The sequence below is a fragment of the Symsagittifera roscoffensis genome, chromosome 1 (assembly GCF_963678635.1).
Source record: "Symsagittifera roscoffensis chromosome 1, txSymRosc1.1, whole genome shotgun sequence".
In the NCBI taxonomy this organism is placed as follows: domain Eukaryota; kingdom Metazoa; phylum Xenacoelomorpha; order Acoela; family Convolutidae; genus Symsagittifera; species Symsagittifera roscoffensis.
Window position 1 is genome coordinate 42,022,352 of NC_087062.1, and position 23,326 is coordinate 42,045,677.

The following is a 23,326-nucleotide window of genomic DNA, read 5'->3' on the forward strand; positions in this document are numbered from 1 at the left end:
GTGGAGTCAGATGTCAGTCATTGAATACTGCATCTTGGTCGACAACCGCCTAGCAGTCCCGGGACAATCCAAGCCTGCGGTAATGCGTGATGAAACGAATTCATGGTAAACAACCTAGCCAGGAAACATGCTTGATGTTTCGAATTATCTGTGGTGACCCGACAAGCATAAAAACATCATTAACTTAGCCGAAGAGTGCATAAGCTGCACTAGATGTGGTAAGAGTACTAAATTGGTCATTCCGAAAAGTTCCACTAAACATCTACCGCTGCTCATGCTCATGGGCCAAGAAGTGCATTTGGACTAAGCTGGACCCCTAGAAGACCACAAAGAAAAAAATATTTTTGCTGGTAGTAGTCAATTGATATTCAAAATTTCCATCGGTAAAGGTTACAAAGCCTACGGGGTAAAACCTTCATAACATTTTACGCTCCTATATTGACATACACGAAAAACCGGAATAAAAAACAAACAGACAAGTTTTCTGGATTAAAAGAAAAGCCATTGAGAAAATTTTGCGCTAAACACAACATTGAACAAAAAAATTTTCCGGTGGTTGCTCAACGTGGCTACGGATGAGTTGAAAGGACCATAAAAATGATTAAAAGAGCACTCGTTGTTGTGTTACTGGATGAAAAAGTAACGTCAATTAAACTACGTCATAGCACGTTCTTACGCGACCTTAGATGCACAAAACAAAATTATTCAACAATTAACTTTTGAGGCGCATTTCGGCCGCCTACCAAAAAATGAACTAAAATCATAAAAGATAAGTTTGCCACAACTAAAGCTCTCTCCAAACTTCTGCGAAAGGACGAATCTTGAAAAAGCGGAATAGCATTAACGAGGCCGCTAAAATGTAAAATGATATCGAATACGCCAACAACTGTCAAGACAGCAGCGGGATCTGTAAATCAGAAGAGTGACATAGCTAAAGCAAAAACTTCTAGTTAAAAAGTTAACAACGTCTGGATTAAAAGATGGATAAAGAGACAAATTCAGAAGTCATCAAGAAGAAACCAAACAAAAAAATAAGCGCTCAATTTTTGAGCCTCCTCCGGACAGCGACTCGAAATCGAAAAAAAAACTTTTGTTCAGGAGGCCCAAAAAAACAAAGCTGCAGAGGCAGCAATCGCAAAAAGCCCATTAAAAAAGAGACAGTAACCGCAAAAAGCGACCGAAATTCAGATATTAAATCAGATAAAACTCAATGAACCAAGCAGTTCCATGCCCAAAAAATTAAACCGGTACCAAAAACTGAAAACTGAAAAGGATCGATACATCACCAAAAATTATTTTCAACGCATTCCAAAGTCAGAACATGGCCCCCAAAGAGTGGGAGAAATTAGCGGATCAAGTTCTGACCCGATGGGTTCAAAAGGCCTTGAAGAAACTCTTCGGGCAAAAGACGCATCGGAGGCATTGAACGTTATGTGACTAGATACTCCACCCGGATTTTCAGACGATTCTAGTATAGAAGAAATAACGGGCTCAAAAATGCGACGAAGCGGCCGCACGAACAAAATCAGGGAGTGAATTGACTCGGCGATCCGATAAAACACTCCGCCAAAAGATTTTGTACAGATGCGGAGATTGCCGATCTAAATAAAGCAGCGCTGGAGGCGTTTTGTCTTAAGCTAGCAAACTTCGAAACGCAAACGGATAAGCCAACGGAGACCCGATTAGAATTATAGAAAAACATTTGTTTTGTCAAGAACTGGGATATGCAGCCCTTGACGTGACTAAAACTTGGGATGCCGCGTGGAAAGTACCGTTGGACATGGACTAATACCTAACAGAAAATCTTTTTTTCCACATGTTGCAAAACTGAGTATTACAACTTTATTCTATTATTAAAAATTACACATAATTGATAAAATTTTATTTGCTTTCAGGGGAATGTGTTACTGCCGTTGCAGTAACCTTGATGCTATTTATAATATTCAACTGTTGTGGTACTGCAGTTGCAGTAACCATGATGCTATCTATACTTTTCTATTGTTGTGGTAATGCAGTTGCAGTATCCTTGATGATATCTATACTTTTCTGTTGTTAATCTTTATTGACAAGTTCAAATATGCCGATCTGAACTAGTCAGACTGCTAGATCAGTCCGCCATACCTCGTATGGAACTAGGCCAGTAGATCTGAGCTTGAAAAAGAAAGACTTAAGAACAACGTTTTAAGTTTTACCATTGAAATTCTGATTACTTTTACAACCTAAGTTATTAGAAGTTTCGTTGGTTATCAAATGGGTGTAGAAGACTAAAAAAACTGCAAAGTTTCTTAAAACATCTCAAGGCTTTTGTTCAAAAAGGTGTTCAAACGGGCCCTCACTTTAAAGATCTCACTAAAAACTGCATGATCATCTTCCTACTTCAGAAATAACAAAGTTGAAAAGTTTTCTACCGAAGTTTTTAAAGATAATTGCTAACTTTGGATTGCAATCTGGTTTTCTTCGACTGAAATTTGGTTCAATTGGGTTCTTTGTAATCTTATATGAGAGCTCGGAAAATCAGTTTGGTCGACCTAAAAAAAGGTCGATAAAATTTCGAACATTTTTGAAAACCCGCCATCCATCAAAAAAACCCTTGATCCGACTTTGGACACATAAGTTTGTCTAACTGGACTCTTATCCAATTTCCCATCCACCCTTTCCCTCGGAAAACACCCAAAAAAATGAAAAACTGTGCAAAAGTTGCTCATACGGCATTTTGTTTTGCATGTAAGAAACGTAACAATTTCACCTATTCACACTGACACGCTTTGATGCTTTTTATTAACAAGAAAAGTAATATTTAATAGACTTTTGTATCTTGAATTTCAGAAAAAGGGGGAACTGGAAAAGAGCTTTTAACTGCGCTGAGATTTGGCAAAACAATAATTTTTCCCTATTTTTAACAGGAAACAAAAATTTATCAGTTCATCATTAATCCTCATTTTCCCGAGAAAAATTAGGAAGAGCTAAAATCTGGAGAAAATCTGCGAAACGGATTTATGCAGATCTTTTTTTGATCTCAAAACAACTTCACTGGAATAAAACTGAATGTGTTGGGCTAAATTGTGAAAAATCGTGAAAAATGTGACAACTGTGAAAAATTGGGCTTAATTTTTTTGTAACATCGATAATGAGTAAAATTCTGTAAAAAGGCGTACTCCGGGGCCCCTACCCGCTTGCAAAGCCAAACAAAATAGCTGTTAACTCAGTTTTATACAATCGAAATTGATCGAATTAATATTTCAAAACAATCACAACGAAGAACATGCAACATACTTGAACAGCTGTAAACGTTTTTTAGACGAGGATTGTGTATCCTAAACAATTTGATGCTGATATTAACATACAGGTGGTCAATATGCACTTACATACCACTGAATTTATTTTTCAGTTCGAGCTGAATATTTTAACGTACACAACCAAAAGTTTATTTATGATCGAAAGGAATAAGAGTAATTTAGGTTTTAGAGAACACCGCAAGTAAAGCGATGGTGAAGTGGCTAAATCCCTCCCTGTCATCGTATGTTTGGGATACTTTATGATCTGCACTGGTTGCTTGTGATTGAGGCAGTGGTTCGCAATCCAGCAATGTAACCAAAAACTACATAGGTCACACACAGGCGCACAACAGTAATTCTTTGGAAAGATTTGTAGAGCTCGTTTGTTGATTCAGACGCCTATTCAGATTCGGTTTTCTCATGTTTTATTTTTGATCACGCTCATTCTTTCTTTTAGGTCGATTGAATTTTAAAACCTGACTTCAAACTTATTTATTTGCTAAATGAAAAGAAATGTATTTTTTTTGGGCGCGAAAACCATGACTTGAAATCTGAATGAACAAAATTTTTAACCGATGCTTGTAATTTTTAAATTTGCCGTCGGAATGAAAAAATCACCTATCGATCCTTTCTCCCAACTTAAATTTCATACAATTATTATAAAAAAATTGATTTTCCAAGATTAAATGCCATCCAGCATTAACTTAAAATTTGTTCAACTTTTCAGGTAAAAAAAGCCATGTTTTTTGTTTACTCAATTTTTGGTTTTCTCAAATTCACTGAAACTTTTTCAACTTTTTGTTGTGCAATCGAAGTTCCGTCGTTTTCTAGCTTACTTGGTTTTTCAAGAAGTGTGATGATAACAATTATGTATTAAACATTCCGGTTGGTTTTCAAGCTATAAAGCAATTGCTAAATGTGATGCTTATTAAATTATTAAGGCCTATCAATTCTGGCATCCCGTATATCTTACTCTGTTAGACCAGATCAATGGAATGAGAAAAGATGTCTAGGAGCAACTAGACTGGTACCAGATGTCAATTCGACCCAGAGCTGATTACAGAGATTGTTGCAGCTCGTTTTCTTGCTATAATTTCAATTGTAGTTCTAGAGAAGCCAGCGATAGAAAAGTTTGAGGCAAGTAGCACTAGTAAGTTTTTCTGCTTAAAAACTTTTTTAAAAGACAATTGAAATATTTACTTCCTGATTGTAATAAATGTGTAGTAAACTATTGTTTTGCTACTAGGGAAAAAAGTTCCGATCAGAATTATCTTTCTTGACAAAAAAAGAAAGTAAATATTTGAGAAAGTAAGTTTTGAGAATTTTTTTCAAAAAATTTTGTTTTTCGAGATTTAGTTTCAAAGTTTTTTTTGATAAAGTTTGGTATGGAAGAAGCAGTAATTAAAATCGTTTTTTTTTCAAAGTTACTAACAGACTGAAAAGCTTATAAAAATGTTTTCCTTCTTAAAAAATGAGGCCTCATTTGCTCCTGGCTCATTTTGTTACTCGCTATTATTTGACCTAAAGATTTCAAGTGAAGGATGAGTAACCAAAGTTTTTCACTGTTTATCCTAATTTTAATGATGAGTTTTCGAATAGAAATTTAAGCTAAACCAGGGTCTTTTGCGAAGGTTTGAGAGTGAATTGACGTTTGAGGTCGCAAGACACTTAAGATTAGGAGGTGGAGTTGAAGTCTAAATAATCCTGAAAAGCTTTGCTGATCTGGATTCGAAATAAAATTAAGGTAAAAGCCTTTAAAGTTTAAAATGTATTGCTAAAAATAAACCTTGATAGAAAATTTACTGAAATAATTTAAATCATTGATGAAAAATTGATTCAGGATCCAAGAAGAAGTTCTTGATGATCTTGTTTTGTAATTAGGCCAGTTGTTTAAAAATCTCGGTTAACTTAGCTTGCAAAGAACATTAACAGAAATGATCTCTAGAAGCAAGAGCCATCAATTATTTATTTTATTTAATGATTTTAATGAGTTTTCACTATTTTTTGTATTTTTGTATTTTTTATTGAATTTATATTTCAAAACAAAAATGTTTAAAAAAGTTACTGCATATTTAAAATTCTGAAGTAGATATAGTTTTGTCGACAAATTGATTATAAAAATGTTAATTATTGGTAGTAATAAGAATGAGAGGCTGATTTAGTCAATTCTGCAGCTCTAATTATGGCAGTTTGTATAGTATTTTAGAAACGTTTACTGCACATATAGTACAGAAATTTAGTAATCGTCGTCTTTTGCTTTTTTCACTTTGCAATGCAGGTATTCGGTGTTTTGTCTCTGTTGTTATCTGGTTTTGTCTCTGGTATTGGTTTGGCTTGATTAGACTTATTGAGAGGTGGTAACAGGCTAGATCTTTTTGGATTTTTTTGACTTTCTTTTTAATTTTCTTTAAATCTAGATTTTTCTAAATCTATTTTAGTACTGGTCTGCTTGAGACTTCTTTGGTCGCGCCGGATGAGTTTTGGTCCGGATGACCTCCTCATAGAATATTTTTGGATAGAATACACTGTCTGTTTTTCATGCTCTCTTATTTTCGACCGGTTAGATTCGTGCAACTTTTTAGTCTAAAACCGATGTTAACCTTACTCTTATATTTCGTAGTCTCAAAAATACTAGTAGATAATGGTTCACGATTGGTTAGTTCTGTTTATTTTGCAGCGGTAATTATGAAATGAAAAATTGAATATAAAATAATTGTTTTGAACTGGTATCATTAATTCAGTTTTCATTTTGAGCTGTTTATTTTAACATTTAAAAAAATGATTTCAGACTGAATGGAAAAATAGTAATTTAGGTTTTAGAGAACACCGCAAGTAAAGCGATGGTGAAGTGGCTAAATCCCTCCCTGTCATCGTATGTTTGGGATACTTTATGATCTGCACTGGTTGCTTGTGATTGAGGCAGTGATTCGCAATCCAGCAATAGCACCAAAAACTACATAGGTCCCACACAGGCGCACAACAGTAATTCTCTGGAAAAATTTGAAGAGCTCGTTTGTTGATTCTTTCCTTCGTCTGTGAAGGCATCCTGTTTCTAGTTTTTCAAGATCTTCATAGGTCTTATCAATTTCCAATCAAAAAAATGTGACGCCTAGTCAGGTTGTGCGGTTTTCTCATGTTTTGTTTTTGATCACGCTCATTCTTTGTTTTTGGTGGTTTGAATTTTTAAACATCACTTCAAACCTATTTATTTGCTAAATGAAAAGAAATGTTTTTTTTTTGTGTGCAAAAACCATGACTTGAAATCTGATTGAACAAAATTTTTAAACGAGGCTTGTAATTTTTAAATTTGCCGACAGAATGAGAAAATCACCTATCGATCCTTTCTCCCAACTTAAATTTCTTACAATTATTACCAAAAAAAAAATTGATTTTCCGAGATTAAATGCCAGCCAGCATTAACTTAAAATTCGTTCAACATTTCAGATAAAAAGCCATGCTTTTTGTTCATTCCATTTTCGTTTTTCTTAAAACATTGAAACTTTTTCAACTTTTTGTTGAGCAATCGAAGTTTCGTCGTTTTCTAGCTTAACTGGTATTTCAAGAAATTTGATGATAACAATTATGTTTTAAACATTCCGGTTGGTTTTCAAGTTATCAAACAATTGCTAGATGTGATGCTATGTCAATTTTTTTGAGGCCTATCATTTATGGCATCCCGTCTAGCTTACTCTATCAAGCCAGATTAATGGAATGAGAAAAGATGTCTAGGAGCAACTAAAGTGGAACCAGATGTCAATTCGACCCAACGCTGGTTAACGGGTTTGTTGCAGCTCGTTTTCTTGCGCTAATTGCAATTGTAGTTCTAGAGAAGCCAGAGCTAGAAAGAGTTGAGGCAAGTAGCATTCCATCAGAGTTTAATTGGTGTAGTACAAGCGAATCAAATACTAAAATCCGTTGCCCTATTCTCTGCTGGCCACGGAACAACGAGTAAACCCGGTTGTTTCGCAGTTGTCTGAATGTTACGACTACTGTATTTTTTATCAAATTGTGAAAAAAAAAATTTGTTCCGTTTTCTTGGCTCTTGAGTGGGATTTGATTTTTAACAACGTCAAAAATCAACTAGAAAATTGGACACGAGATAATCAGATATGTTTTATTTAAACTCTCTGAAACGCTGATTTCTAAGTCTTTATTGTCCTGTGTTTCGAAGAAGTCGAGATAACAGCAGTCAAGTCCCGACTAATCATCACCTTTTTTGACATCTTACCTTCTTTGCTCGATAATTCTTTTGATAAATTTCATATCATCAATAGCCTCGAGGGTATTGAGGTCTTAGATTCAAACTGAAGGCGAAAAGGTTTGAGCCCGGTTTTTTGTAGTAGTTCAATTGAAGTAGCAGTATCATATCTACTTTTTGGAGATACGAGGCAAAGTATCTGGTTTTTGTTTTTGGTGGTTTGAATTTTTAAACATCACTTCAAACTTATTTAATTGCTAAATGAAAAGAAATGTTTTTTTTTGGGGCGACAACCATGACTTCAAATCTGAAAGAACAAAATTTATAACCGATGATTGTAATTTTTAAATTTGCCGTCGGAAAGAAAAAATCACCCATCGATCCTTTCTCCCAGCTTTAACTTCTTACAATTATTACCAAAACAAAAAATTAATTTTCCGAGATTAAATGCCAGCCAGCATTAACTTAAAATTCGTTCAACATTTCAGATAAAAAAGCCATGTTTTTTGTTCATTCAATTTTCGGTTTTCTTAAAACCTTGAAACTTTTTCACATTTTTGTTGTGCAATCGAAGTTCCGTCGTTTTCTAGCTTAACTGGTATTTCAAGAAGTTTGATGATAACAATTATGTATTAAACATTCCGGTTGGTTTTCAAGTTATCAAGCAGTTGCTAGATGTGATGCTATGTCAATTTTATTGAGGCCTATCATTTATGGCATCCCGTCTAGCTTACTTTATCGAGCCAGATTAAGGGAATGAGAAAAGATGTCTAGGAGCAACTAAACTGGAATCAGATGTCAATTCGACACAACGCTGATTAACGGGTTTCTTGCAGCTCGTTTTCTTGCTCTAATTGCAATTGTAGTTCTAGAGAAGCCAGAGCTAGAAAAGTTTGAGGCAGGTAACATTTCATCAGCGTTTGATTGGTGTAGTACAAGCGAATCAAATACTAAAATCCGTTGCCCTATTCTCTCTGGCCACGGAAAAACGAGTAAACCCGGTTGTTTCGAAGTTATCGGAATGCTACGACTACTGGATTTTTCATCAAATTGTGAAAAAAAATTGTTCCGTTTTTTTTTGGTTCTTGAGTGGGATTTGATTTTAAACAATATCAAAAATCAATATGAAAATCGGACACGAGATAATCAGATATTTTTATCTAGACACTCGAAAACGCTGATTTCTAAGTCTTTATTGTTTCGAAGAAGTCGAGATAACAGCAGTCAAGTTCCGACTAATCATGACCTTTTTTGACATCTTACGTTCTTTGCTCGATAATTTTTTTTGCGAAATTTCATATCATCAATAGCCTCGGTGGTATTGAGGTCTTAGATTGAAACTGAAGGCAAAAAGGTTTGAGCCCGTTTTTTTGTAGTAGTTCAATTGAAGTAGCAGTCTCATATCTACTTTTTGGAGATACGAGGCTAAATTTCACCGCTGGTCTTGTTAAAGTACCTTGTAGTGTTTTAAACCTACACGAGCGCCATCCAAGCCGATAAAAATTCTAGCTTTCGACTTAGTGGCCAAATGCTTCATGGTCTAAATTCCCAAAACATCCACATAATGTCATCTTTTTTGAGTGTTTTAATGGTTTGCGTTCGTTCAGTCTTTTTGATGAGAATTGGAGCGTACTTTTTAGTAGAGGCCTCTAGAAGTGGTCAAGTCTACCTTTTTCAATCGCTTCCAGGATTTGTTGGAACGTTTATTAGTTTATGCTTTATAGTGGTTTGGTGTCAGTAGGAGGTCATCTTCAATTTCACTAGTGACGTGCGTTAGAGGTTGTGAGCTGTGGACTGCGTCAGTCTCAGCTACAATGGTAGCAAATAGATCTCTTGATTGTCAATCAGAACCGAGATTTAGTAGGAACGCGTGTTTTACTGTTTTATCGTTGAAAGGCTTCGCTCTTAAAAGTGGAGGGCAGACGGAAGATTAGGGGTCCATGCGACAATGTGGATTTGCAGCGTTTCAATCAGCGTGGTTTCATTGAAGTTAATTGATTCTGAGGCTTTTTTACTAGCAGTCGCTGACGAAGTGAGTCGCGTTGTCAGAGATTAAAAGCTTAGCTGTGACTCTCCTAACAAGGAAGTGCCGCATTGCCGTAGTTGCGAACGTACTCAGTGCTGTGATGCAAACAATTCATCATCACACACAATCTAAACTCGATCATCATGAACACAATTGGTTCCATTACTTTTAGGTTTATTGGATGCTTTGTTGCTTGTGGAAGCTTGTTAGGCCTTTGAGTTCAACACTCCGCGTAGCGCTGCCTGCGTGCTGGATTTAATTGAACTGGTATGCCTTTCCAATGCTTTCTGTTGCATTAGGTAAGTTTTTCACCGACTCTTTTTTGCTTAGTAACTTTTCAATTTATACTGGATGCAATCCAGGACAAAAAGGTTGTGCTATCTGTCCAACAGCGAATGGACTGCGGTTTCGTTCACATTCCATCAGTAACGACCTCAAATAACCGTGCACCAAAAAGGGCGGCTTGTAACTTCTTTATTGGAATGTTTTCTTGGTTCAGTGGTGCTACCGTTGTTATACCAATCAAAAAAGACGCGTGTATTTCAGAGCTGTTTGCAGTTTTGAAGTAGATATACGTCACCATTGCATCTTGCGACGTGTTGTAGAACACTTGAAGCTGTAACTCACTAATTGACATGCTGTGGTCCATGTAAGCGCAGCAGCCTCATAGATAGGATAAGTTTGCATTGGTTTTTCCTTTGTCGTTTGTTGGAACGAAGTCACAGGGCACGGGTTCGTCCCAGGAAAAACCATATTTCTACAGGTTTTGTAGAAGAGTTCTATAACTTGTGACAAACGGCGCTAGGAAACTAAAGTGGTTAAAAACCATTTTGGCTGCAGAGAGGACTGTTTGGAGTGTAGACGTTGTAGTGTTTTATAATTTCGTTGTTGATTGCACCAATAGCGTATCTACAGTTGTGTCCTATTTAATGCGTAGATTACTGCAGCAAAATTAGATTTTTTACCTCCATCATTGGAGTAGATCATCTCATGACTGTTAGATACGAACATATTTAAGTGGAATCCTCCTGTCTTAATGACAATTTTATTTCTATGGTGGAGTCTCCAGCTTCGTTTGTTGTGTTGAATGAATGAACAAATACTTCCATGCTGAGCAATATTGAAATGGGTTACGCATTAACCGGAGGCTGTTTGATGAAATGCAAAAAAGCATCGGATGGGGAGCATTTTTCACTAAAAACAGGTCTCCTGTATTGGTATTGTTTTAAACCATTATTGTAGAGCGAAGAAAGCGAAGCACGTTTAGATCCTTTTCATTTATGCCTGTTTGAATTGACATGTTTTATAATCCGCCAACACGGGCACAAGTTTTTCACGTAATCGCACTAGAAACCCAGCAAAATCTCGAGCTACCTATTTGATAGTTCCTCAGTATGTTGTTCTGATGAGCGTTGAAATAGTTAACTTCAAAACTTTAAAAATTGAACTTCACCCAACACCTAATTCTTGCCCTATTAAATAATGAGTGAATGTTTCTGTAATTTTGAAATTTACAAAGTTTAGGTAGTAGAACTTTATGCACGGATGCATCCCACAACCTAGTGCCTCGTTCAAGCCCTTGAAGTCAGATTGAGTTCTGTTCGAGAGGAGTCAAAACATTTCCAAAAACTTGAAATAAATCAAATTTTTGACTTTTCCGATGGTTGTAATGTTTTCTGTGAAACAAATTGGGCGCAACTGCTGGTTTAGTGGGCTAACCACAACCCATTTTACTCATGAAAACCAAAACCTATGATATGGGTGGGTAGTTTTCCAGAAAAATCAAAAAGTTTCAAAAAACAGAAAAACGAGATTTTGAAATTTGAGAAATCCGAGAGCCATTAACTTTGCGCGAAAAAAACTGATTGTAATCGTTAAGGCAGGGTAGCTTGTCATGACCCTTACTTTTGATTGAAATCAAATTTGCGAAAACGATCAAAAAATCAAAAATTTGTCATTTCTGAGGGTCATAATTTTTGTGTCGAAAAACTTGGGCGAAACCTTTTTCGCAAGGGATCTTCCTGTTTGCAAGGGATCTTCACAACCTGTTTTACTCATTTAGCCACAAATCTTGGATTTGAAGGGTTAATTTATGAGAAAAGTCAAAAAACGGTAAAAGAAATGAAAATTTGACTTTTTCGAGGGTCACAACTTCTTGTTTAATGAAATTAGAGCGTAACTTCGTAGTCGTAAATTAGGGGAGTAATACACAACCTGATATACTCAGTGAGTCTAAGATCTCAAGTTTGGGGAGGGTAGTTTTTGATAAAAGTCAAAAGGTTCTGAAAATACCCTCAAAAAATCGAAAGTTTGACTTTTTCGAGGCTCATAATTAAATGTTTTGAAAAATTTGATTAAAGTCTTTCATGCAAGGGTGCTTCTCACATTCCATTCTACCCATGGAGCTAAAAATCTCAGATTTGCGATGGTAGTTTCCCAAAAAAAACATATGCAAAAAACGGTAAGAAATCGAAAATTAGTTTTTTTCCGAGTGTCATAAGTTCTTGTGTGAACAAATTTGGGCGTAACCGTTTGCATTTCTCAAAATTTTTTTCTAACCAATAAATCAAGAATCCTAGTTTTGGAAGGCTATTTCAATTGAGATAAAAATCAAAAAACCCTTTTTCAGGTCAAAATTTTCCCTATATATTTTTTCGAAGGCTGTAGAAAGTGGGGTTTTTGAGAAATGCTAAATTTTTTGAAAAAGTGAAAAAATTTCAAAAGTGTCCTAGGAAAAAAAGTTAAACAAAAAGCCCAATCTCAAAAATTTTTTCAAATACTTGTTTTTATCAAAGAAAAACTAGACGGCCAAACATGTTGTTTAGCAGGTATGGTCAGTTTCAAGGCGAGTATTCAACGAGACGCCTTTGAATGCCGAGGCAGCGTTGGATACCCTGTTTACCTTCTTTGGCTTGTTTGGATTACTCAGCGGGTTGATGTGAAAGATACCAAATTCATTTTGATTGAGGTTATTGATTGCAGTTGAGCTCTTGCTACCTCAAGTTTGTTGGGCATTTTTATTTGTTTTTCCAGAGGAGACTTTTATATTTTGTAGCGATCTCTGTCGTTCTCAATACTTTCTTCCACAAAACTTAGGCGTCTTTTGCATTTATCAGAGCATGTAGCTTTGTTGTCTTTGTGGATGCTTGATCCTTCTTCATTCCAAAACTTTTCCACTTCTTCAGTAGGAGTAGCGTCTTGTTGTTCGGCTAAGTCAATGAGTTTAGTCACATGGTCAAATGCGAACGGACCAGTGACAGTGATTGTCTAACCTATTAGATTTTGGACACCATAGGGGTTGCCTATAGGACTTTTACAGATGACTCCTGAAATCATCAACATCAAATAATTTTTGCAAAACATTGTCGCCTAGATCAGGAAAGTTGACATGTTGAAGAAGGTTGTAGAGTGAGTACGTTCGCTTAAAAGTGTTTGCGTAGATGGCGTCAAAATTCATAGCTCGTACTGAATAGACCGAATGTAGAGTGAAAGTATGCTTGGTAGCATCATGTGGTCCGATACTTAGCCCGGATAGAGGAAAAGACTTTATAATTACTGAAATCTTCTCAAAGATAAGCTGTAGTTGTTGGCTTGGTTAACAATGAAGTGTTTCACTTGTTTTTGACGAGAAGGTACAAGCTCCTGCTACGGTTGTTGAGTTTGGCGGCCTATCACTTTGATTTGATGCAATTAATGAAAAGTATTGCCGGGATAAAATGCAACTGATTTTTGATGTTGCTCATAATTTCCAATGGATCCGTAAGATGTTTTCGTTAGTGTAGTGCTAAGCTGCATTAGCTTGATTTTTGATTGTGCGTTAAAAGGGCCTTTTGTCTTTGTGTAGATTTGAATGTTGAGTGATGCTTACTTCTGCAGTTGTTGACAAAACATCGCTTGGCCGACGTGCTTTCACTAAACCTGTGTTTATCAAGGAACTGAAGCAAATTTTTGGTTGTTTCACTGACTATGCCCGTTAGTCGACAAAATTTATTAAAAGTTTCGGGTTTTTTTTCCAGTATAGTGAGCTTGATTAACTATTGGACATGGTACAATTGTTGTTCTTGTTGATATATCTGTGAAGATCTGTCGCGTTTTCGCCAGGACATAAAAGTATATCAGTTGGTTCGGTTGTCGGGTTGTTGTTGCTTGGACGGGTGGCAGTTTCTTCCGGCTTGGTTTCAAGTCGGTGATTCTAAGTCCAGATTCTGGCATGCTCTGTTATTCAGGTACGGCGTAAAGTCTTTGAGTGTAGCCTATTCGAGGTTGTGCAGCAGACAGTGCTCTTCTCACTTGATAACTAAGCTTACTGGGAGCTTTGAGCAAGCGAGTCAAGTTAAGTTACTAGAATGCAGGCGAGCTGTGTAGCCGCTGATTTTGAAGTTAAGAATTAGTTTCCGTAGAAAAGCTGCGTACTTGGTAAAACCCTGTGGTTCAGTCAGTTTCAACTTGTCAAACTTTTCTATTTCTCTATGAAAGCTGTCATCACTTATTTTGGGTTACAGCATCTACGCAGTTGTGCAATTATTGCCTGCTCGTACTGATAAGAATTGCTTTGTTAAACCTCTATGAAGGACTAAGCGTTATTACTACGTAATGACTGCAAATAGGTAGCTTTCTCAACAGGGCTTCGATGAGGGCTGTTGACTTTTGCAGTATGAAAGAGTTGGAACCAGTTCTCCGACTCCAGTGAGTTGCCGTTAAGATCCTACAATTTTGCATCCGGGAATTTGATTTCTTTTCGAATGTCATTGATGCCAGTAGTCGGACATGAGGCTAGTGTGATTGCGTACTTCTTGTATGTTGGTCGCTGAAGTTGTTTGCAGCGTACTGCTCATTTGTAGTAACAGGACTGTTCACGATTGGGATTGTTGGTAGACCATATTGGCTATTGCCAGTTGACATCAGGTCTTCATGTGTCAAGTTCTCGTTTAGAATGGCATTTGCAATAAAATCTGGTAGAGTTGAAAAAAGTGTCTTTGAGGGGCGCAAAAGTTGAAAATATCCAGGTTTGCAGTAGGTTAGAATGAGCTGAAATCAGTAGTTAAAGCAGCGGTGACACCGTTTATGTCCTGGTCTTTAGCACTGTCAGTTTCTAGTGGAGGCGAGAAAAAAAGAGCGGAGCATAATGGAGCGTCTAAGTTGGAAGTATTAAAACCATAGGTAAAAATTTTGCTTTAAAATGTGGGCAGCCGTATTACTGATGACGCTCTTGAGCAAAATTTCAGTATGTATGAGCTCCTTACTGGTTCAAGGGCTGTTGAAGATGTGCCCTGCACTCCGATTGGGCTGCTTGACCTTACACAAAGGAAGCTTTAGTTTTTAGGACCTTTTTTTATTTCGAATTTTAATTTTAAAAAAAGGTCGCATTTTTGTTTTTGTGGCGTGGAAGCAATGTCGAGGCAGCCTTGAGCTTCTTGAGTAGAAAAAGCGGCTCAGCCGTCTGCGAGTTTATCGAACAGATCGAAACAAGGGTTAACTCCTCGAAACTAAGCTAGACCCATTCATTTTTACTTGAGACGGCTATTTGCTCATTACCTCATCCTTAAGCTCCTCGAAAGTACTGTAGCAGCGTTGGTTAAGGAGCTGTTGTAAGTTTGGTCTCGTTGAAGGCATTGAAGAAAGTAGCTGAATTAATAGCAGTTAAGTAAATTGAGTATGAAAAAGAAAATACTAGGTCAGATGGCAGCAATCGGTAAGCTTTTCCGATAAAAATAACTTATTGAGCTTTCTTGAAAGTTTACTATCAGTTACAATTACTCTTTTTGTTTTTTTCCTTTTCTTAGGTCAACCAGTTATAGTGTTAACCCGGTGGTTAATTATTTAAAATGAGTTACAGCTCACTCCTTCGTGAGCGGTTTGAATTATGGTTAAAGATTGAGCGGTGAAACTAATTTTTGATTTCAATTGAGTTAGAAAACTTGAGAATGTCTAATTTTTCTGTAAAGGTTTTTCAGTATATGGTTAGTACGGCTTATATCGGCATCTGAAAGAGAATTTCTAAATTTTCGTAGATAATTCTCGGATATGCTTAAAAAATCATATTACTTATGACTTAAGGAAAACGTTACGGAAAGGAAATGCTTTTAAATTTTTTAAAACAAAAGTTTTGGACTAAAAAAGTTTGGCTATCGGGTTTGGTCTATTAGTTTTTTGCATGCCGGTAAAACTTTTTTTCATTAAAAACTTTCTTGGTTCCCGAGGATTATAAGCTTTTTCAAACTAATTTGAGACGAAGTACAAAAATCTAGCACACTTTTTGTGGCAGTGAAATTTTTTCTTTAATGTTTTTATCGAACATCACTTTTTAAACTTTATAGCACGAATTTGATTGTACTGAAGTTTCAGCACAAATGCGTCCAAGAGCAGAAACACAAAAAAAAATCAGCTTTTACTGATTAATACGGGCAAATTGATAAAAACAATTATCAGAATCGTCAATAATACCAAGAAAATGTATAAGTTATCAAAAAAAATTTTCCTTGATTTTTTTTAAAATCTCGATTAAATTATTCAAATTATGCATAAATATTAGTTTCTTTGGACATATTGACCAGCTTCTAAAGTTCATATTTTTCTGTTTCTCTGCCCTTGGACCCATTCTGCTCTTAGACTATTCTGCTTATTGACTGGCCACCCTTCATCTCATTTTCAAAAATGCCAATGCTCACTCAAACAATTTCCCCATCCTTCTTTGTTTGATAGAAACCCTAGAAAAAGGTTCGGAATTCATGGCGGGTGGTGAAAACAAAACAAGGACAAGTTATTCAGCACTCCTTCTCTTTGTTTTAAAACTTCATTGCGACAACTTGAATAACTTTCCATAATGGCATCATTTTGATGTTCAAATTTCTCCCTTCCCAGCTTTGATTCAATTATGAGAACCTTTATTTAACATGCGTCAAATCTACATCATTTGCAACTCGATACAGGATGTAGAGAAAGAGTTTAGGCGTTGGAGTTTACATTTAGCCCTATTTGCCTTTCAAATCATTTGGTAAACGATTCACTTTGCAACTCTTTATATTCTTGGCTTAATGCAACTCATCGGAAAAATGTCGATTAGTTTCTCAAATAACTGTTTAAAATAGACATTAAGGTTAATTGTCTCCATATTTTCGAATTTAATTAATCTACGTTTTACTCCCCGGACTCAAGTGGTGGACGATTGCAATGACAACAAAGTTAGTAATTATGAGCATAAATGAAAACTGAGCGTAAAAAAGCATTAATTTTGACGTTTTAGAGTTATTTCTTGCTGACAAATAATCAATTTTCAAAAAAAAAATTCGCACAAGTTCCTGAGAAAGTGACTTTTTTTACCTCTTAATTGACTAATGAGAGAAAAGAGAGTACTAAAACCAGCCGAAGTATAAACCAACCGAAAGTCCGCGGTGTCTAAAAGCCAGCCTAAAAGCTACATCATATGAATGAATTTGCATAACTTTTTTAACTGTTACATAAATGTTACAAAACTATTACATAACACTTATGTATTTTCGGCTGTTTGATACTTCGGCTGGTTTAGATACCACCCAGACATAAATCTGGGGGAAAATATGAATACAAAAATTCTGGTGACTTTCTTACATGGGGTCAAACTTTCAATACCTCAACTCAAGTACTGTTTGGGAAATTGGACTTCAGTTTAAGAAATTTTATCTGAAACCTCTGCAGATAGAGCACTTCTACATTATGTGGCCAATGAGGAACTCGGTGACATCAATCCTTAATTTTGCGAAACATCTAAGCAGCCTAAATATAGAGATCCTGAGACAGAACAGACCATAGATTTTTTTCCCACCTCAAAACTGTTTTACCTGTATTTTTTATTGAAAAGTTATGAAGGTTTGAAAATGGCCAATTTGACTAAATTTGCCAATTAATGCATTAGAATTTTCGTGCTATTAACGCATAAGCTAATTAATCCGCTCAAAATTGTTCCTAATTGAACTGTGGCAAATTATTTGAGGCTTCAATTAATTGCTAGACGCGGAAGACATCTGGGCGGAAAAATTTTCAAAAAAATCGACAAAAAAAAATTTTTATTAAAAAAGTTTATCAACTTTTTTGAATTGACGTGTTCCAATACTATTCGACCCCTATATATTAGTCAATATATAATAACTTTAAGGGGGGAGCGCGCGCCGAAGAAACACAATTTTTTGGTCAAAATTTTCAAGAAAGTGCCTAAAAACGCCTTTTTGGACTGTTTTTTCAAAAGTTTGCCTGCGGCGCAGAATTTTTGGCCAAAACAGAGTCTTTGTAGTGCTTTGGGAGAGCTCGGAAAATCAATTTTGTCCACCTTAAAAAAAGTTGACAAAATTTTCGAAATTTACTGAAAATCCCCCCCCCCCCCCCCCCCCCCCCTCGAGAAACTCCTACATTCATCCTTGCTTGGAAACCACTAAGATTTTTGATTATATCAGAATGACCTTAAAAATCTTGTAATGTGCATTTCAAATGCTCAAATTGATTTAAAAGAGCCACCATCTGGTCTGTATCTTCAAAAATTTCAAAAAAATTAGAATTCAAAGACGGAAAAACGCTGAAAGTAAATTGGATTGTTTTAGTAGGCCATTATCCCGAATATTGCGACACCCTTTTAAAATTTTTTGTTTTTTTGTTTAGCAGCTTTCTGTGAAAAAAAATGAAAAGTTGTAATTTTTCCATTTTGAGATTATTTTTTATCTATATGCAAATTACTCGCGCAGTAAAAAACTTTTCACTTAATACTTGGATAAGTTAATTACAAATTTTAATTGATTTTTGAGTCGGACTAATTTATCGCATTCGCTACGTGTTAACAGAAAATGAGTTTTGCGCTAATACTTTATCGCAAATTGATCACATCAGGAAATTTCAAAATTATGTTTTTCTAACAAAAACGGTCTCAGGTGCAATATGAGCTTGAAACATTGACTGTTTATCCCTATGAAGTATTATAACTGACAAAGAGAGCTTAAAATGGTATGAATAAGTTCGTCTTCTATCGAGGAACAGAGTAGAATCTAGACGCTTATCGTTTCCGTAGAATGTGGTAAACTGAAAACGAGCCAACAAAAACTTGATAGACAAAATGGAAGCTTCAACAACATAGATGTTAACATTGTCAACTTTCTGCTGTGACACAACAGTTAGCGAAAACAAAAATTAATGCAAGCAAGGTATTTTATATAAAAAACACAATTTTATTGAGAAAAAAAAAAACACCATTTCATTGAGCATACTGTTACAAACCTAGTTACTTGTGTTTTCAAAATTTTAGTTAAAATGAATCAGAATATATATATATATATATATATATATATATATATATATATATGTATATATATAAATATATATATATATATTCTGATTCATTAAAACGCATATATATATATATATATAGTTCGGAGTTTTTCATTTTGAGGGAAAAGGAGGAGTTTTTACCATTTCTGGGATAATTTTTGAGATATTTTTTACTGAAATTCAAACACGACTGGAAACGTTTGGTTACAATATACCAATCAACTGCTTCATGCACTTCTTTGTAGTGCCTTAATTTGCGCGGCAAAAAAGCTATATAAAAAGGTCTTCTTGAGCCACGTCGGTCGGAGCAATCAGTTTTTCACCAGTTTTGAACAAAATCAGACTAGATAAAAATTTGGCTGACAATGATTTTTCATCATACCCAGAAATACAACAGAAACCAAAAAACTGATTATTGCTAAGCTGTACTGTCAAAGATTTCAGAGTTAAAATAAAAGAGCAATAATTTTTTTCAGTTAATATGTTTTAAATAATAAATTCGCTTGAAAATATCTAGGATATGCTTTCTATATTTACAACCACTGTGCTTAAGGAAAAAAATATAATGAAACATTCATGTGCTCTCAGAATCTTGAAAAGCTGTGGAAATGATTAGTTCTCATTAACTGTAGGCAGCGGAGGGTTCAAAGCAGAAGGGTAGCAGGCAGAGATTCCCGATACCTGTAATACCAAACAAGAAAAATTTAAGCTAGCGGACAAAAATTAGGCGGAAGACATTAGGTAAAACGATTACAAAAATAACGCGCAAATTGAATCTGCAAGAATAGCAATTGCTTGCTTCGATGGTTGATCAATTTGAGTAAAGCATGTCTAGAAACAAATTCGCTAGCGTTAAATAAGCATTCAGGAAAAATTTCTATGTAAAAATTTTGAACAAAAATTTTGAACAATTATTTTTTTGAAACCCTCACCTCGGGAAACCCAAAAGAGTAACAATTTAATTTTTCTAAGCAACGCAATACCAGGCGAATCAGCTAATTTAATACATGTCAAAACGAATAAGGTCAATTAAACATAAAAAGCATTAAAAAAAATTAAAGTTGTTCAAAATCATGGTTGGTAAATTTACAAAATACGCAAATAAACCGAAAGTCCGCGCTGTGGCAACTAAGCGGTCAATAGGCGGACAATCTTTTTCAAACGGAAATTTTATTTGGTTTGTAACAAAACCAGGTCGTGGTGAAATTAGTATTCAGGCGTTACGTCAGGAGACGAAAAAGTTCCTGAATACAAACATTTCGAAGGCAAGTATTTTAAATTTATAAGCTAAATGTTCGAAAATATTCGATAATTCTGTCAGAAAAATTGTTTTCATAGCAAAAAATCCAAGTTCCAATTTAATAAAGTTTGATTTTTAGAAGCGTGATCTCATTATCCGAATACATGTAGCCCGAAAATTATCTTGAATTATCATATTTTTTGAGTTGTGCGTATTGAAACAAGTTTTCGGATTGACTCGTTTGACTTGAAAATCATGAACATGAAAATACATTCAATTGTCTCATACGAGCAGTCTTGTATTGAATGGTTTTAGCTATTTTTGTCTGAGTACGTTATTCACAGGAAAAATTTTATGCAAAGGTAAAGTTTTTTTAGGCAGAAATATCCCACTGAAAAGCAGGCGCTTTCCCAGATAGAACACACAGCCTCCGAGATCAAATCCCATTTGAATGAGCAACTGAAAACAATCGACGCCTATGTGAGCAACCATGCGACAACGTGCAATGACATCAAAGATTTCCTCAAGAAGAAAGCCGAGTTGGATTCCGAATACAGCAAAAAGTTGGAAAAACTCACAGACCAGCACATTTCAAAGCTCAACCAGCAACTTTCAGCAGGTGACTGCAAAAAGAGCAGCAAGGAACCAGGCACCAAAGGCTTCAATGGGTTCCAACAGTGTTTCGCCGCATTACTCAATATCTCCAAGCAAGCGAGCGTCGATGTCGGCAATGAGTCATACTTGATGGGTAATTATTTCACAGAGCACGTTGTCGCTGCTGCTACAAATTTGAAGCAAATACATGAACAAAATAGAACAGTTTTGATCAAAGCGCAGGAAGATTTTCAGATAAACGTAACTCAATTACTGGGCAAAATGAAAACATATCAGCAGAGTCATGCAGCGCATCGTAATGAATGCGTGAAATTCGAAGCAGCATCGGCAGAATTTGACAAAGCGAAATTGGCGGGCGAATCGAAAGGAAAAACGAGTACTGCTAAAGTAAAAAGTGCAGAAAAGAAACGAGTCAAGTATCAAGCTACTCGCGACGAGACTTTCGGCAATCTGAACCAGAGAAGAAATGAATACTTGATGGAAATCGAAGCTGTTAATAATTTTGTTGATAATATGTACAGCAAAATAGCTCCTCAAACTGTGCAGGCTTCATTTCTGGGTCATTACGAATGGTTCCACAGCCTCTTCCATACACTGAATGGAATAAAAGAGGAAAACATAAAACGGAAGCTTGAAAAAATCGAGGAGTTTAGGACTGTTTTGACAGATTTGAGTGACAGCAAAGATTTTTCGCGCTTCATGGAAAATCATATCAAAGTTTTTCTACCCAAAGATAACTTCAAATACATATTTGTTCCACATGCTGTGAAAAGTGCGAGGGACGCAATTTCGAATCTGAGCCTCGATCTTGATCTGAAACAAACGTTTGATGATCTCAAGACTTCTATTGCCTCAGCCGACGGGAAAATGATCGAATCCGAAAGCGATTTAAGAATTGAAAACGAAGAAATTCTAGAAATTGCACATAAGTTTTACTTAGAAAGTGCCACGTCGCAAATTATTTACTCGCTTTACCCGAGTCGCGATAAAGCTCTAGAGTTCCTGAGTCAAAACTTCAATGAAAACATGAAACTATTCCGCGAACATCAGAACTCATATCTCCAGAAAAACATGGCAAAAATGCCATTGGAAAATGAGTTAACAATTTTACAAGGAAGAAAACACGCGATTGAAGATAACTTTGGAGCTGACATAAAAGTCAACGTGGGATCCTATAAATCCGTAGCCAGGGCTTGCAGTCGCCCCGCGTACCGTGCTCGACCCGTAATCAGACCAAAGTCTAGAATAATTGCACCCCTGTTTGGGGGTCAAATCGACAACTTTTGCATAGCCGCACAAGTTGATGTGCCTACAATAGTGACAGAGTGTATACATAAAATAGTCAGCACTCCTGGAGGACTCACACACCCTGGACTTTTCAGACTCAGTGGATCTCAAGGTGAAGTGAACAATCTGAAGACTTGCTTCAACCAATCTGAAAACCCTTTCGAAGAGGATGAAGGTAAAGAGTGGGGATGGAACAATATTGCAGCAGTTCTTAAATTGTATTTCCGGGAACTGGAGGAACCTTTGTTTCCAAAAAATGGTTTCCTAGAATTAATTAAGATCTTCGAATCGAGACCTCTAAGTGAATCACAATTCTTATCTAAACTGACAGGTTTTGTGACATCTTTGAACGCCAACGTCATGATTACGATGCGATATTTATTCGACTTTTTAAACTATCTTGCCAAATTTTCGGACGAAAATAAAATGAATGAGCACAACTTGGCTATAGTTTGGGCGCCAACGTTGCTTCCGATACCGGATGAACAGAATCAAGTGATGTATCAAAATATAACTACTGAACTGATTGAAGTTTTCATAAAGCAGACGCAGCAAATATTCCCAAGAAATTATGGCACCTTGTTCAAGTTTGGAGAGGGCCGACAGTTAGAAGAAAGTGGGAAAATGGAAGTTTCAGAGGAGTACGACGACGTTGCTTCTGGCAATGACGATGACTCACTGTACGGAGTCAGTAATTCGAACATGAGTTTAGCTTCTCCAAGCAGCCAAGACTTGTCGGAGAGGAACCAGACTACCGAGTCATCGGAATCCGGTGAGTTTCTGGATCTACATCGCAGAATATCAGTTCCAGCATCACCAGTTATCAAGGATCCCAGTCGGGCAGCTTATACGCGTTCGTTGTCTATGTCTGTTGTAGTTCCACCGGGATCCTCGAGAGCTTTGATGAACCCAAGTCCGCTCTTGGAAACGGGTAAAAACCCACAGTTTAAATCTGTCGACATTCCAATGGAAGAACCTGCCATAGACCCTGTTCAGACATCGACAAATGAGGAGGCACCTGTCTCAATGGGCAAAGATGATGCTGAACCTAACAAAGCGCCTACGCCAGCAGTGAGAAGAAAATCAAAACCAACCTTGCTGGATGTTACGGAAGAACCAATTATTGTCGTGCCTGAAAGAGAACAATCGATGCTCTATAAAGATAAGTTTTGATGACAAAAAGTTAAACAAAAATTCATTTAAAATTTCAAAATGACGTTAGAGTAGAAAATATAATAAAACATTTTTATGTTTATTCACCAAATTCTCATCTGAAATTTTTTTTCAACAAACTTGTATAACTCAGTAATATTTTTTTGAAATCCAAAACTATGATAGCATGTTTTGCTCTAAAAAAGTCAAGAAAAACTGAGGTTGGCTGTGCATCCAAAGCAAAT

The 23,326-nt window shown here is 36.1% G+C and overlaps 2 protein-coding genes across 2 annotated transcripts in view; one reads left to right on the forward strand and one right to left on the reverse strand.

Annotated features, from left to right (window-relative positions):
• Nucleotides 1–23,326, reverse strand: part of LOC134844621 (huntingtin-interacting protein 1-like) — a 477,037-nt gene that overhangs the window by 369,963 nt on the left and 83,748 nt on the right. The window lies entirely within an intron of this gene.
• LOC134856742 (SLIT-ROBO Rho GTPase-activating protein 1-like) lies at nucleotides 16,469–23,206 on the forward strand. The gene is made up of 2 exons (XM_063873017.1): nucleotides 16,469–16,680; nucleotides 20,405–23,206. The coding sequence occupies exons 1-2, from the start codon at nucleotides 16,670–16,672 to the stop codon at nucleotides 23,100–23,102; spliced, it is 2,709 nt and encodes a 902-aa protein (XP_063729087.1). The 5' UTR covers nucleotides 16,469–16,669; the 3' UTR covers nucleotides 23,103–23,206.